Below are 11,468 nucleotides of genomic sequence, written 5' to 3' on the forward strand. Positions count from 1 at the left end.
ATATCATATCATATCATATCATAAAGATTGATTAAATAACCATCAGTTACAATTATCAGTTATTTATTTAAATGTTAAGGTCTGAAAAAACAAGAAGGAACTAGTCAAAAGTGCATTGGCTCATTGTTTATTTATCCGAAGGTCTTGTATACCACCTGTCTTAGTGTTGCTCCACTAATATATCCTAAAATGTATTACAAATTTAAAAGTTATGGTAGTTGATTGCGATCCATATTAGTTGATAACGGATCCATGCTTTCTTTAATATCACCAGCAGATGGAAGCACTGATCTTCTTATCAGTCTGTGCTGATGACTTATGTATGAATCAATACATAAATAAATAAATAAAACATTTTGGTGATGAAAAAGCACATAATTAAATAAACGTCTTGGATTTTTTTTCTACATTTCCATAAATAATATTTTATTTAGGCTATTTTTGTATTTCTACATGTATTTACTTATGTACTTTATTGTGTATGTACTTATGTACTGTATTGTGTTTATTTGTACTTAACGGTAAATCTGTTATTTGTTTCAAAACAAAAAACAAAAAACCGTTTTCGGTGTCAGAATCAAATAACGAAAAACCAATCAAACCCGGCCCGTTTTTGGTTTTTGCAGGTCTGCGGACATTCAGCCAGTTCGTTTTGCGTTTGAAACTAAAAACAGAAGTCACATGTTTTTTTTTTCATTTCAAACCAAAAACGAAATCACGTGATCTATTTCTTTTTTGTTTCCCAACGAAAATCCAGAAAACCAAATTCAACGACCGCGCAATTTTGGTTTAGAAATCAAGTATTTTGTCAGTTTTGTACGATAGCGGAAGTGGCTACATTAGCCTACCCATGATCCTCAGCGACCGTTGCTATGGTGAAGACCCTGATGAGACTGACTTGATCTAAATCACTAAATAAATCAGAGTGAGGAGGGCGATGCAGGTCGAGAACATGTTGCTGTTTTCAGCAATAACAAAAGACATACTGTATTATATACATACTGTAATGGTCTATAAACATACAGTACCAGGTAAAAGTTTGGACTCATCTTCCCATTAACCTGAATGAGAAAGTGTCTCCAAACTTTTGACTGGTACTGTATTTAATCCAACTCAGATCCTAATGCATGTACTAAGAACATATACGCATAATTGCTGAAAAATTTCCACGAAGAAAATAACAATGAATGAGAAGCTCCACTCAATGTAGCACATTTCTCTGTATTTAATGTCTGTTGTGGTCTGTGTTCCAGGCCAGCTGAAAGCCAACAACGCCCAGCTGATGGAGGAGGCGGTGCAGGCCATGCAGAACCTGGCCCAGCAGTGCAGCGACCCCACCGCTGTGCAGGACATCGTCACACACCTCTTCAAGATCCTCGGAGGTGAAGCGATTAGTTTCCTATATAACTGGTCAACTGACACACGATTGTTGTGTATGACAAATATCGTAATGTGCAATGTTTGTGGTTGCAGGCTCTGAGGGAAAGCTCACAGTTGTCGCCCAAAAGATGAGTGTAATTATGCAATTATTCATTAAGAAATTACAGACACTTTTATACCAGATGATTTTCTTCATGCTGTGTCGGGAACCTCCAGCCAGACTCTCAGCTCTGCAGTCACTGTGATGTTCATCCCTTATTTACAGCAAGAAGGTATCATCACACTTTCATCGCTCTTTTCCTTTGTTGCTCCTCCAAACTGTAGAGAAAGCTGCGGCACAAAACTCCCAGCATGCAGCTTCTGTTCTCTTGAGTCGTCTGGCTCTGCTGGACACACAGACAGGTGAGGCTTTTTTTTGTTTGTGGAGCCTGTTGCTGAACACAAGGATCGGAGGTGGTGAAGATTTTTTTTTTTTGTCTTTTTTGTCTCAGCAGAATCTAAATTCTCCAGCTTTTGGAACCTGGTCTTAGATGAGAAGAAGCCGCTATTCACTACAGAGAAGTTCCTCTCACAGGCCAATGAAGAAAGTGAGGCAGTTTTCAAAATATCTTACTATCAGCTTAAAGGCTCATGAGTGATTTTAAAATGTGAAGCAGTGAAATGATGGCTTGTTGCTGTCTTTAGCTCTGCTCACAGTGCTGCTGCTCTGTGAAAGGCTTTTCTTGGACCATGCCCACAGGCTTAACACCAGCAAATCACCTGAATATGTCACAGAGCGCTTATATACTCGCTTTCAACAATGCATACACAAGCAGCTATTGTTAATGTTGACATCACTGCAGCATTATAAATTACTCCCTCTTCAAATCTTTTTGCTGTTGTTGTCGCTGTTAGTTCAAACGTGCATAATCAGCTCATCAGAATAATACAGGATGCTCAGGGTAGCCATCATGAGCATGCAAACACAATTACAAGTAAGTGCTTTTTTAAGTGGTGGTGCACACTAGTTTTTACTTTTAGCATTAACTTTATTAACTTTGAACATTGTTTTATGGATATATATTAAAATGTGGCTTATCAATGTGTTTAATCATGTGAATTTATGAGAAACCAGATATATTCCATCCTATAGAAAGCAATGTGACTTTCTTTTGTACTGTATGGATACTGTAGGTCTAAGTACACATAAAAACACTGTATGTGAAGAAAGTCCTCACATGCACAACAGGTTCAATACAATTATTACCAAATAATTATATATATATATATAATATATTTTTTAACATGTTTCTTAAAGTTCAAATTTGGATCCACTGTCTTACCAAGATATTTAAAATCAGTAACTATGTCAATTTTTTCACCTTTGATGAGAATATCAGAGTTAGGAGGTTGTACCATAGTCTTAGAGAAAAACATACCCTTTGTCTTGTTTACATTTAGACTCAGACATGACTGATCAAGCCAATGTGTGATCCTTTCCAATGCAATCATTAGCTTTGCAGCAGCTAACTCAGCTGTTTTTGCATATGTGTACACAATGGTGTCATCTGCATACATTTGTAGCTCTGCATCATGACACTGTTGAGGGTGACATTCATACTTACATGAAACGACTATGCATCTGGCTGGTCTGTAAGAAGTACTGCTGAGCAATGAGGCAAAGCAAAGAGCTCTGGGAGTCCCCTGTGGAGGATCTTTGTGTAAAGCTTTCTGAGAGCAAAAACTGAACCCTTGACAGCAGATCTCACTTTGATATTACATTAGACTCCAGCATAATTCTCTTATTCTCCTTTGATACAAATGTTGATGTTCAGTAACAAAAAAAACAATATATATATATATAATAATATGACATGAAATGTTTGATGAATTGAAATGACCTCAGAAATATAGTATGTGAGTATAGTAAGTTGTATGTTTTTTTCTTTAAGCACAATTTTGGCACTAACTTAATGAAAAGAAATTAATTCATGAAATTCCTGTCATGTGTCATTGAGAGATTCTGTGCCATAGGACCATGTAGTAATATGCTGTGTTGTAATTCTGCTTTACTCTTTTGTTGTTGCAGTTTGTTCATTTCCAGTACCAGTTCTGTACATTTACTGACTCTGTAAGTAATCAGCTAGCTGTAAAAATGTTTACAAATTAGGAAGCTTCCCAAAATGTTGAAAAGTCTTTCAATGTGTAGAAATATTATATGAACTTGACAATGTGCTGAGGTGGAACTAATACACTTATACAGTTTGTGGCGGTCTGTGGTGCACCTCAGTGGTCTCAGTCTCTGATAGGACTGTAGTGAGGTGTGCAGACAGCAGGCAAATACACGGAGGCGCATCCTCACTTAATACGTCAGGGCAGCCACATTAGCACTCTGAACCACTTTCAAAATAGACAGAGGTGTAGTTAGGCCAAACACTCATGACACCATCGTATTGACTGCAGGGCTATTGTATTGTATTGTATTGTATTGTATTGTATTGTATTGTATTGTATTGCATTGCATTGCATTGTATTACATTACACGCGTATATTATGAGTACAGGTATTATTTATATTCGCACTAAAATGACTTTTGATACATGTAACCACAATAAGGAGATCGAGTCATGTATTTATGTGGTACGTCTGTTGTTTTTGTTTGTGATAAGTAAGTATGATAAGTTATGTTGTGTGTGTGTGTGTGTGTGTGTGTGTGTGTGTGTGTGTGTGTGTGTGTGTGTGTGTGAATATTGTATATGTGTTTGTATTTTATGTTTGAGCAAAATAAAACCTGAACGCACGCTTACGTCATGTACGTCTATCGCTTGCGTAAAGACGCAAAGAACGTCGGGTCGAAGCTGGCTCACACGTGAGTTTTGTTGATAATGAATTGATCTTTGGATATTCAATAATAAACAAGGGTTCAATTTACTTTTCACCTTTCATTCACCACTTTAACACCTGTTCACTATCCGGCGTGTTAACTGCTGACAGTTTGAGCTGCGTCAGACAGTATTTAGCTAACTATAGCTTGTTAGCCATAGCCACAAAACAGATTATTTTAGCTGACTGCTAACTTACTTATCTGAGTTTGCATGTGTTGTTATTGTTGAGACGTAAGGTTACCGAAGTGTTTATTTGCCTTCCAGCTACTGCAGCGGCACAGTAACGTTATGCAAAGCAGGTGGTCATGGCCTGGAAGTCGAGGACCCGCAGTCTGCAGGTGTTTGATACGGAGCTGAGTGCGGACACGGTGGAGTGGTGTCCCATCTCCCCGCGACACGATGTCCTGGCCTGCGGGACGTACCAGCTACAGAGAGGGGTGAGATTACACTACCAGTCCAGACTGGCCTGTTCATCCATTTACCTGTGCATGGAAACAACCACATAACAATCACTCATCCGTAGTTTTGTTAAAGGTCGGACGGTTTGCTGTCACCAGTCCAGTCTGATCTGTAAACTGCAGGTTATGTCCACAGGGAATATCTGTATCTACATTGAAGTGGCATTTTTCTTCACAAGCACATTGTCCACATTCAGGGATGCAACCCTAGTCTGTTTTATTCAAAAGAGTCAAACTTTGCACACCAATTAAAACTGACAATTTGAGAGACATCATTGTAAATGTGCTGGAAATCATTACTATTACAGCAAACCATCTTTACACATTCAGTACATCACAGGAGCACACACACAGGAGGGCTGTCGCTCAGCCATTAATCATAGGATTTGTGGTTTGATCTTTGTCATCTCCAAATGCATGTATTGTAATGATATTGATAGGGCTGCACTTTCTATCCCCAGTATGGATGTAATCACCCTTAAATTGAAGTTGAAAGTCACCACAGTAAAAAAAAGAAGTGAGAGTTCAGATACCTTTAAGACTGCACCGTAGATGATTCATCAAATATTTGTGCACCACACTGTTCACTGGACACTGTAGTGAATGGTGGACCAATGTGGGAATAAGATGTTAATATGTCTAAATATTTGAATTCTTCTTAAATAAGTGCTGCTTGGTCTACTGGACTCAGTTCTCTGTTATGTGTTATTATGTGATGTTCAGTACAACCCAGCAGTTACTTTATATCTTTGTGCATACTGACTATAGTCAATATAATCATCATGATTATCACAGGACTCTACAGGACAGTAACTGATACATAATAAGGCTACAGTCTGTTTTAATGATGTTTGCCACATGTATATCTTCCTGTAGGCAGGGGAGGAGGATGGCACCCCGAGCCGGACTGGTCGTTTGTACCTTTTTGAATTTCGCAGAGAGGGATCGATGAGCCCACCTCTCACTGAGCTGCAGCGCATGGACACAGCCGCCATATTAGATTTGAAATGGTAAGAGATCAGAAAACAGTGTGGCTGTTTAAAGATGAATAATGATAATAATGATATTTTTGACTGAAGTTACCATTATTCAGTGTATGTACATTGAAGTTCAGTTTCAGTTGTCTTGCAGACCTTTATTCTGTTCTGAAAAGCCTCTGTAAGGCTCATTAAGGCCGAGAGACTCAGCTCACCTGTTCAGTGTCTATGCATGCTGAATGGATTACTACATATGAATGACTCTTATCATAGCAGATGATATGATGATATATATATATTTTTTGTGCATGTTGTCAGGTGCCATGTGCCTGTGTCGGGGAGGGCCGTGCTGGGAATGGCAGCTGCCACTGGGGAGCTGCAGCTGTATACTCTGTCAGACAGTCAGGTGAGAAATGTGGCATCAGAGGAATCCCAGGTAGTATCTTTGATAGTCTGTCAGTTGTTGTGAATGAAACGATGTTACTGTTTTTGATGGCACACATGGTTGTTGAATTTTATGATTTGATTTATTGATTGGGACAGTGTGCAGTTTGAAACATTAAAGGTGCACAGGCCAACCTGTCATCACTCTCTTATTAAAAGAGTACTGCACCGATTCAGCATGGCACTCTTATTAGGACTCACGATGGATGTTTAAAAAAACATAGATATCTTTTTTTTTATTTCACATAGTCTTCTTCCTTTTCCTTGTCCTGGCGCCTACATTACCCATAATGCAATCCAGCCACCAACATTTGTCAGAGATTCAAGTGTTTTATGCTAGTAGCGGCTAATATAGCCTCAAGGAGAGATGAGGAGCCGGCTACAGAGGTCTGTTAACCTCACCTCACCTGGGGTTTGATAGCGTTCTGTTGAATTCAAATTATTGAATCTTATTCGGTTTATTTTTCCAACATTTGCAACTCACCAAAGGTTAAAATAACCAGACCACAAAGATGTTCAACCACTGATTTTCGTAGGATTTTGTTGGAGATAAATGCCTCCCAAATGCTTTGTGCACTGGTGGTTGTAGGTGTGTTTTCTGTGCAGCACGAGTGTGGTGTGACTCTTGAAGCTGTTGATGTGGTAGTCTGCGCTCATGAATGTGTGTATCCAGTAGGAAGGCGGCCGCAGTCTGCAGACTCTGAGCAGTCTGGAGGTGGGAGCAGAGCGGCTGGCTCTGTCGTTAGACTGGTCCACTGGAAGAATGGACAGGTAAGACACTAACACAGCCAGAAGACATGCAGCTGTACATCCCATACTCACAACAATCAATGTCAAAATCATTTGTTCATTTCAAACGTCCCTCGCTGGTGTCAGCAGCAGTGATGTGCGGGTGGTGTGCAGTGACTCTGCAGGCTGCATCAGTGTGCTCTCTCTGGCTGAAAGCGCTCTGACGGCTCTGTCACATTGGAAGGCCCATGACTTTGAGGCTTGGATCTCGGCCTTCTCCTACTGGGACACACAGCTGGTTTACTCTGGTACGTATGAAAATATTCTTCTTGTACAAAGAATACCATTTTCTTTTAATTCCTTGCTAAATCAGCCTGTTTTCCCTGGCATATCACCAGTTTCATAGTGTGTGTGTGTGTATCTTTCCTTCCCAGGTGGAGATGACTGTAAACTCAAAGGCTGGGATCTCAGGGTTGGTCCCTCCAGCCCCACTTTCGTCAGTAAAAGGTATTGAGAGTAGTGATGTTCATTCATTCATTCAGATTGTCCATTTTGTACAGTGACAACATCACGTCTTCTCTCCTGAAGGCACTCAATGGGTGTGTGCAGTATTCACAGCAACCCACATCGGGAACACATCCTGGCCACAGGCAGGTAAATATCCCAACAAACTTGTATGATAACTCGGCGTCATGTGAGAATTAGCCTTTGACTATTGTCACTACTGTTCACTATCACTGCTTCCTGTTTTTTGTCAGCTGTCTCAGCATCTCTAAACCTTCTGTCTCATGTTCTGAACTTCTCCCGCAGCTATGATGAGCAGGTTTTGCTGTGGGACGGCAGGAACATGCGGCAGCCTCTCAGTGAGAGTCCCATGGGTGGTGGTGTGTGGAGGCTGAAGTGGCATCCGACCCATCAGCACCTGCTGCTGGCAGCCTGCATGCACAATGACTTCCATATACTTCACTGTCAGCAAGCCCTAGGTGAGTATGAAGATGAGACGTGCAAGGAAATACATGCTATGGATTCTTAATAGGAACATTTCTTATGTTTTGATAGGTACCAGTGTTAACATTAACATCACCTGATGTGATGCTGCTCCTCTTTCAGTGGGAAATGAATACTAAATCCTAGCTTTGTTGTGTTTTTAGTCACAGAGAAAGTGTGTTAATCTTGTGCCTTTAACGCATAGAAAGATATCTTCTTTATCGTTGGAGAACAAGTGATTGTTGGAACCTTATCCATTATGTCACCTGTTCATGAGATCTGATCATTAGCATCATCAACACCCCTACAATTACCATATAAAGCAACAAGTAGTAGAGAACCTGAAACTATTAGAAAACATTAATATGATGACGTAGAGCAGTGCTGTAGTGTGACAGAAATAAAGAGGTGGTTAGAGGATGTGACAGTTGCTGAGATATTAGAGGAGAGAATATTATAGTCTACAGGTGATGTAGTGAACAGTGAACAGAGAGACACAGAGGCAGCTGACGGAGTGAGAGAAGTTGCTGCACCAAAATATGACAATAAAAATCATAAAATCTAAAAACCCTCTCAGTAAACTGGCCATGATGATGATAATATGGTGAACAGAACGTTAATTTTGCATTAATTTAGTTTTAGTTATATATTTTATTTTAGTTAATTTTGGTATCATATTTAAACTCCAAATTCATTCAGATTAAAACACAAGTCCCTTGTGAAGAAATGCAGAGACTCATGATGTGAATGAAATGTATCAGATGAGGAACAAGATACCACAGAAGTGTGCAGTTTAATTTCCTCTAAAAACATGTTGTTTCCCTGCTGTTGTCCAGAGGGCAGCGGAGGAGCTTGTCCACTTGTAGCCTCCTACATCCTCCACAACTCCCTGGCGTACGGAGCCGACTGGTCCCGGCTGTCCCTGGAGGAACTTGCTCCCTGCTCCCCCGCCGCTGCAGAACCAAAGGAAAGTCTCACCGAGAGCCGAGGACACTTGAGGATCCAGTACGAGTCTCCCACCGCCAGCTTTGATACGTCACTGGAGGACGATGCTGGACGATACATCCCGGAGGGCACCGCGCCGCCCTCTACCAGCTCTACCGCGGGCCCTGCTCCCAACCCCGACGGCGACACCTCTTCGGTCTCCTGTCTGCTGGCCAGCTGCTCGTTCTATGACCATATGCTCCATGTGTGGCGGTGGGACTGGGCTCCAGATGAGGCTCCACAGGAAACAGAGCAGTGTTGACCAGGCTGGAGCACTGGCCGAGTTGACTCTTGAAATATCTAACGAATGTACAGCCCAGCCACGACATGGGCGTGACATGCTGTTATTCCACTCACCATCTTTATGAGGATACGTCCCCACACTTTGGAATAACTTCTCACACAATATGCAATTAGAAAAACCCTATATTTTCATAGACAACACTGATTTTTTTTTTTTATATAAACTTGTATTTGAATGAGTGGTTATATATCATATAGCTGCACCCACATACCTTACTGTGTTATAGCTTTTTTTAAAAAACACTTTGTGATCATGTTAAGGAAAGCTGCTCACAAAAACACCTTGCTTGAAAGTTTTAAACAAAAACCTACCAACAAGTACTGATTTTAACACGTGCATGGGGTGTGTGCTAATGTGTCTGATACCTTTATCAATCCTCAAAGGGAAACTCTCTTCATATTTTGGCCCAGATTTGCTGGTTAAAGGTGCTGCTGCTGTTAGATAAACCCCCTTTTATTACATTTATCAAAAAAAAAAAAAGAGAAATCTGAGGTAGTAACTTTCGTACTATGATGATTTTGGAAACATCATCAAAGTGGTATATGAAAATGTGTAGAGGCCACTTTTATTCCTGGTTTTTTTTACACCTTCTCACCAATAACGTTACCTAGACAACCTATAGTGTCACTGCATATATTAACTTGAACACAAGTGTGAACATTTTTTGGACTTCAAGGGGGGGTTCTCAGCAAAAATGAATGACTATACTGTAGAAATCATCTGTATAAGCCAACATGCAGGATAACTTATTGGGACGGTTATGTGCATGTACATTTGAATTATGCTATTTGTCACCAGCCCACGTTTGTCACAGACGCCTATTTGAGAATGCTTCTATCAGTAGACATGTAAATGATCACCAGCTCTGTTCACAACAGTTTTTATCTAAAACAATAAAATGGTTTTTTTCAAGTGATGTTTGCAATAATCAATGTACAATTTCACAATATGGATTAGATTTTATTTTGCCTGATAAGATAACAGAAGTCAGCCACTTAGAAAATAGATTTAACATTATTTACAGTTCCATGTTGTTCTTTCAGGTAATCAGCAGTCTGTGCCTTTCCTTGTAAATACACACAGTTCATCTTTAACGCACAAAATTCTTGGGATAAAGTTTGAATAGCTTCCCCTCCTGTGTGGGCTCAAATCCGTATTTCTCCAGCTGTTCTTTATTGAAAGTGCCCTCTTCAAAGTCTTTCTTGATCTGAGGGGCCACAGCCTCAGCAAACAAACTCTGTGCTGTGAGTGGAGGTTCTGCTCCTCTGGGGGAGCGGTATGATACATAGGGTTTGAGTTTGAATCCCTCCAAGTTAGGCACCACAAACTCAGGAATCATGGCCCGTATGGACAGAAACTTCCTGCTAGAGAGCCTCAGTCCAGTGGGCCTTGAGCCCCTGCCTTTATTGTGAGTCCTTGAACCACGCTTGCTGGTGAACTCTGACATCCTGTCGGCTCCTCTCACCAGACCCCTCACCAGAGTGGATAACACACCCATCCTTCCACACAGAGAAACTGTGGAGGACAAACAGATTATTTCACACCTGTATCCTAATGAAGACAACATCAATTTTACATCCAGCACGTCAGCACTTGTTTCCCTGACTCAACTAATGATTTATATATTCTTTATACAAGTGGAGAAAATGTGACACCCCCCCCCCCCCCAGAGAGTCCAAAGAAACCATCATCTTCTGACACTAATGTTGTTAGTTGCTGCTTACTGAATCAATTAATCTATGGTGTCTGCGACGTTACCTGTTATTAACACATTGATCAATATGCAAGTTAGTGGAAATTGTGAACATAAGTTAAAGGAAACCTGCGTAGCTATTCGGCTAACGATAAGCTCTCAGTTATCAGGTAATGTAGCATCGACTGCTAGCAGCTAGCAGGCTAACTTAACACAATATTAAAGATACAGACAGTGAACACCGTTTAAATTGTACACTTTACAAAATGCTCATATGTTGCTAAATTGTTATAAAATACGACTCACCTTGAGCACACTGCTGGTTATAGTGAAGAGTACTGTGCAGTGAAATGCTCAGCGATTGGCCAAAAGGCACCACTGCTAACCAATTACAATCCAGGGTACTGCCAACCAATTACAATCTAGGATACTGCCGACCAATTACAATCCAGGATACTAGTGCTGAACTGTCGAGCCTTCAAAATAAATGGAGAGAAACGTGTCTGTACTAATACTCGCTTTAAGTGTTCAGCTGAACTGTTTGTGTGTTTTCTGTCACTGGGGAGTTAAGCTGTTGATTTGCATCAGTAAACATTTTATTTACTGCGGTGTGGAAACAGGAAGTCTCAGTGACAGTCTGGTCTTTGC

At 40.5% G+C, this 11,468-nt stretch overlaps 2 protein-coding genes across 7 annotated transcripts; one reads left to right on the forward strand and one right to left on the reverse strand.

Moving 5' to 3' along the window:
* The first annotated feature begins 1,691 nt into the window (after positions 1-1,691).
* On the forward strand, positions 1,692-10,043 carry dph7 (diphthamide biosynthesis 7). 5 transcript variants are annotated; one of them, XM_042420904.1, is made up of 12 exons: positions 1,692-1,782; positions 1,875-1,967; positions 3,449-3,490; positions 4,509-4,681; positions 5,579-5,712; positions 5,998-6,085; positions 6,800-6,894; positions 7,000-7,160; positions 7,287-7,359; positions 7,441-7,506; positions 7,663-7,835; positions 8,676-10,043. In XM_042420904.1, the coding sequence occupies exons 4-12, from the start codon at positions 4,550-4,552 to the stop codon at positions 9,083-9,085; spliced, it is 1,332 nt and encodes a 443-aa protein (XP_042276838.1). In that variant the 5' UTR covers positions 1,692-1,782; positions 1,875-1,967; positions 3,449-3,490; positions 4,509-4,549; the 3' UTR covers positions 9,086-10,043. The 5 variants fall into 5 exon arrangements, with proteins under 5 accessions (XP_042276838.1, XP_042276840.1, XP_042276837.1 ...); XM_042420906.1 differs by having other exon boundaries at positions 1,695-1,782; positions 1,872-1,967; XM_042420903.1 differs by lacking the exons at positions 1,692-1,782; positions 1,875-1,967; positions 3,449-3,490 and adding an exon at positions 4,122-4,228.
* A 23-nt stretch (positions 10,044-10,066) lies between these two features.
* Positions 10,067-11,231, reverse strand: mrpl41 (mitochondrial ribosomal protein L41). 2 transcript variants are annotated; one of them, XM_042420908.1, is made up of 2 exons: positions 11,127-11,231; positions 10,067-10,642 (listed from the first exon to the last, which is right to left on the reverse strand). In XM_042420908.1, the coding sequence occupies exon 2, from the start codon at positions 10,623-10,625 to the stop codon at positions 10,218-10,220; it is 408 nt and encodes a 135-aa protein (XP_042276842.1). In that variant the 5' UTR covers positions 10,626-10,642; positions 11,127-11,231; the 3' UTR covers positions 10,067-10,217. The 2 variants fall into 2 exon arrangements, with proteins under 2 accessions (XP_042276842.1, XP_042276843.1); XM_042420909.1 differs by lacking the exon at positions 11,127-11,231 and adding an exon at positions 10,886-10,910.
* Between the last annotated feature and the right edge of the window lie 237 nt (positions 11,232-11,468).

The sequence above is a fragment of the Thunnus maccoyii genome, chromosome 9, assembly GCF_910596095.1.
Source record: "Thunnus maccoyii chromosome 9, fThuMac1.1, whole genome shotgun sequence".
Classification (NCBI taxonomy): domain Eukaryota; kingdom Metazoa; phylum Chordata; class Actinopteri; order Scombriformes; family Scombridae; genus Thunnus; species Thunnus maccoyii.

Bases quoted from the DNA above. Each gene is read 5' to 3' on its own strand.
- dph7 (XM_042420904.1), top strand. From the start codon at position 4,550: ATGGCCTGGAAGTCGAGGACCCGCAGTCTGCAGGTGTTTGATACGGAG. The intron at 6,086-6,799 runs GTGAGAAATGTG...TGTATCCAGTAG, and splicing joins ATACTCTGTCAGACAGTCAG to GAAGGCGGCCGCAGTCTGCA. The intron at 7,360-7,440 runs GTATTGAGAGTA...TCTCTCCTGAAG, and splicing joins CCCACTTTCGTCAGTAAAAG to GCACTCAATGGGTGTGTGCA.
- mrpl41 (XM_042420908.1), bottom strand. From the start codon at position 10,625: ATGGGTGTGTTATCCACTCTGGTGAGGGGTCTGGTGAGAGGAGCCGAC.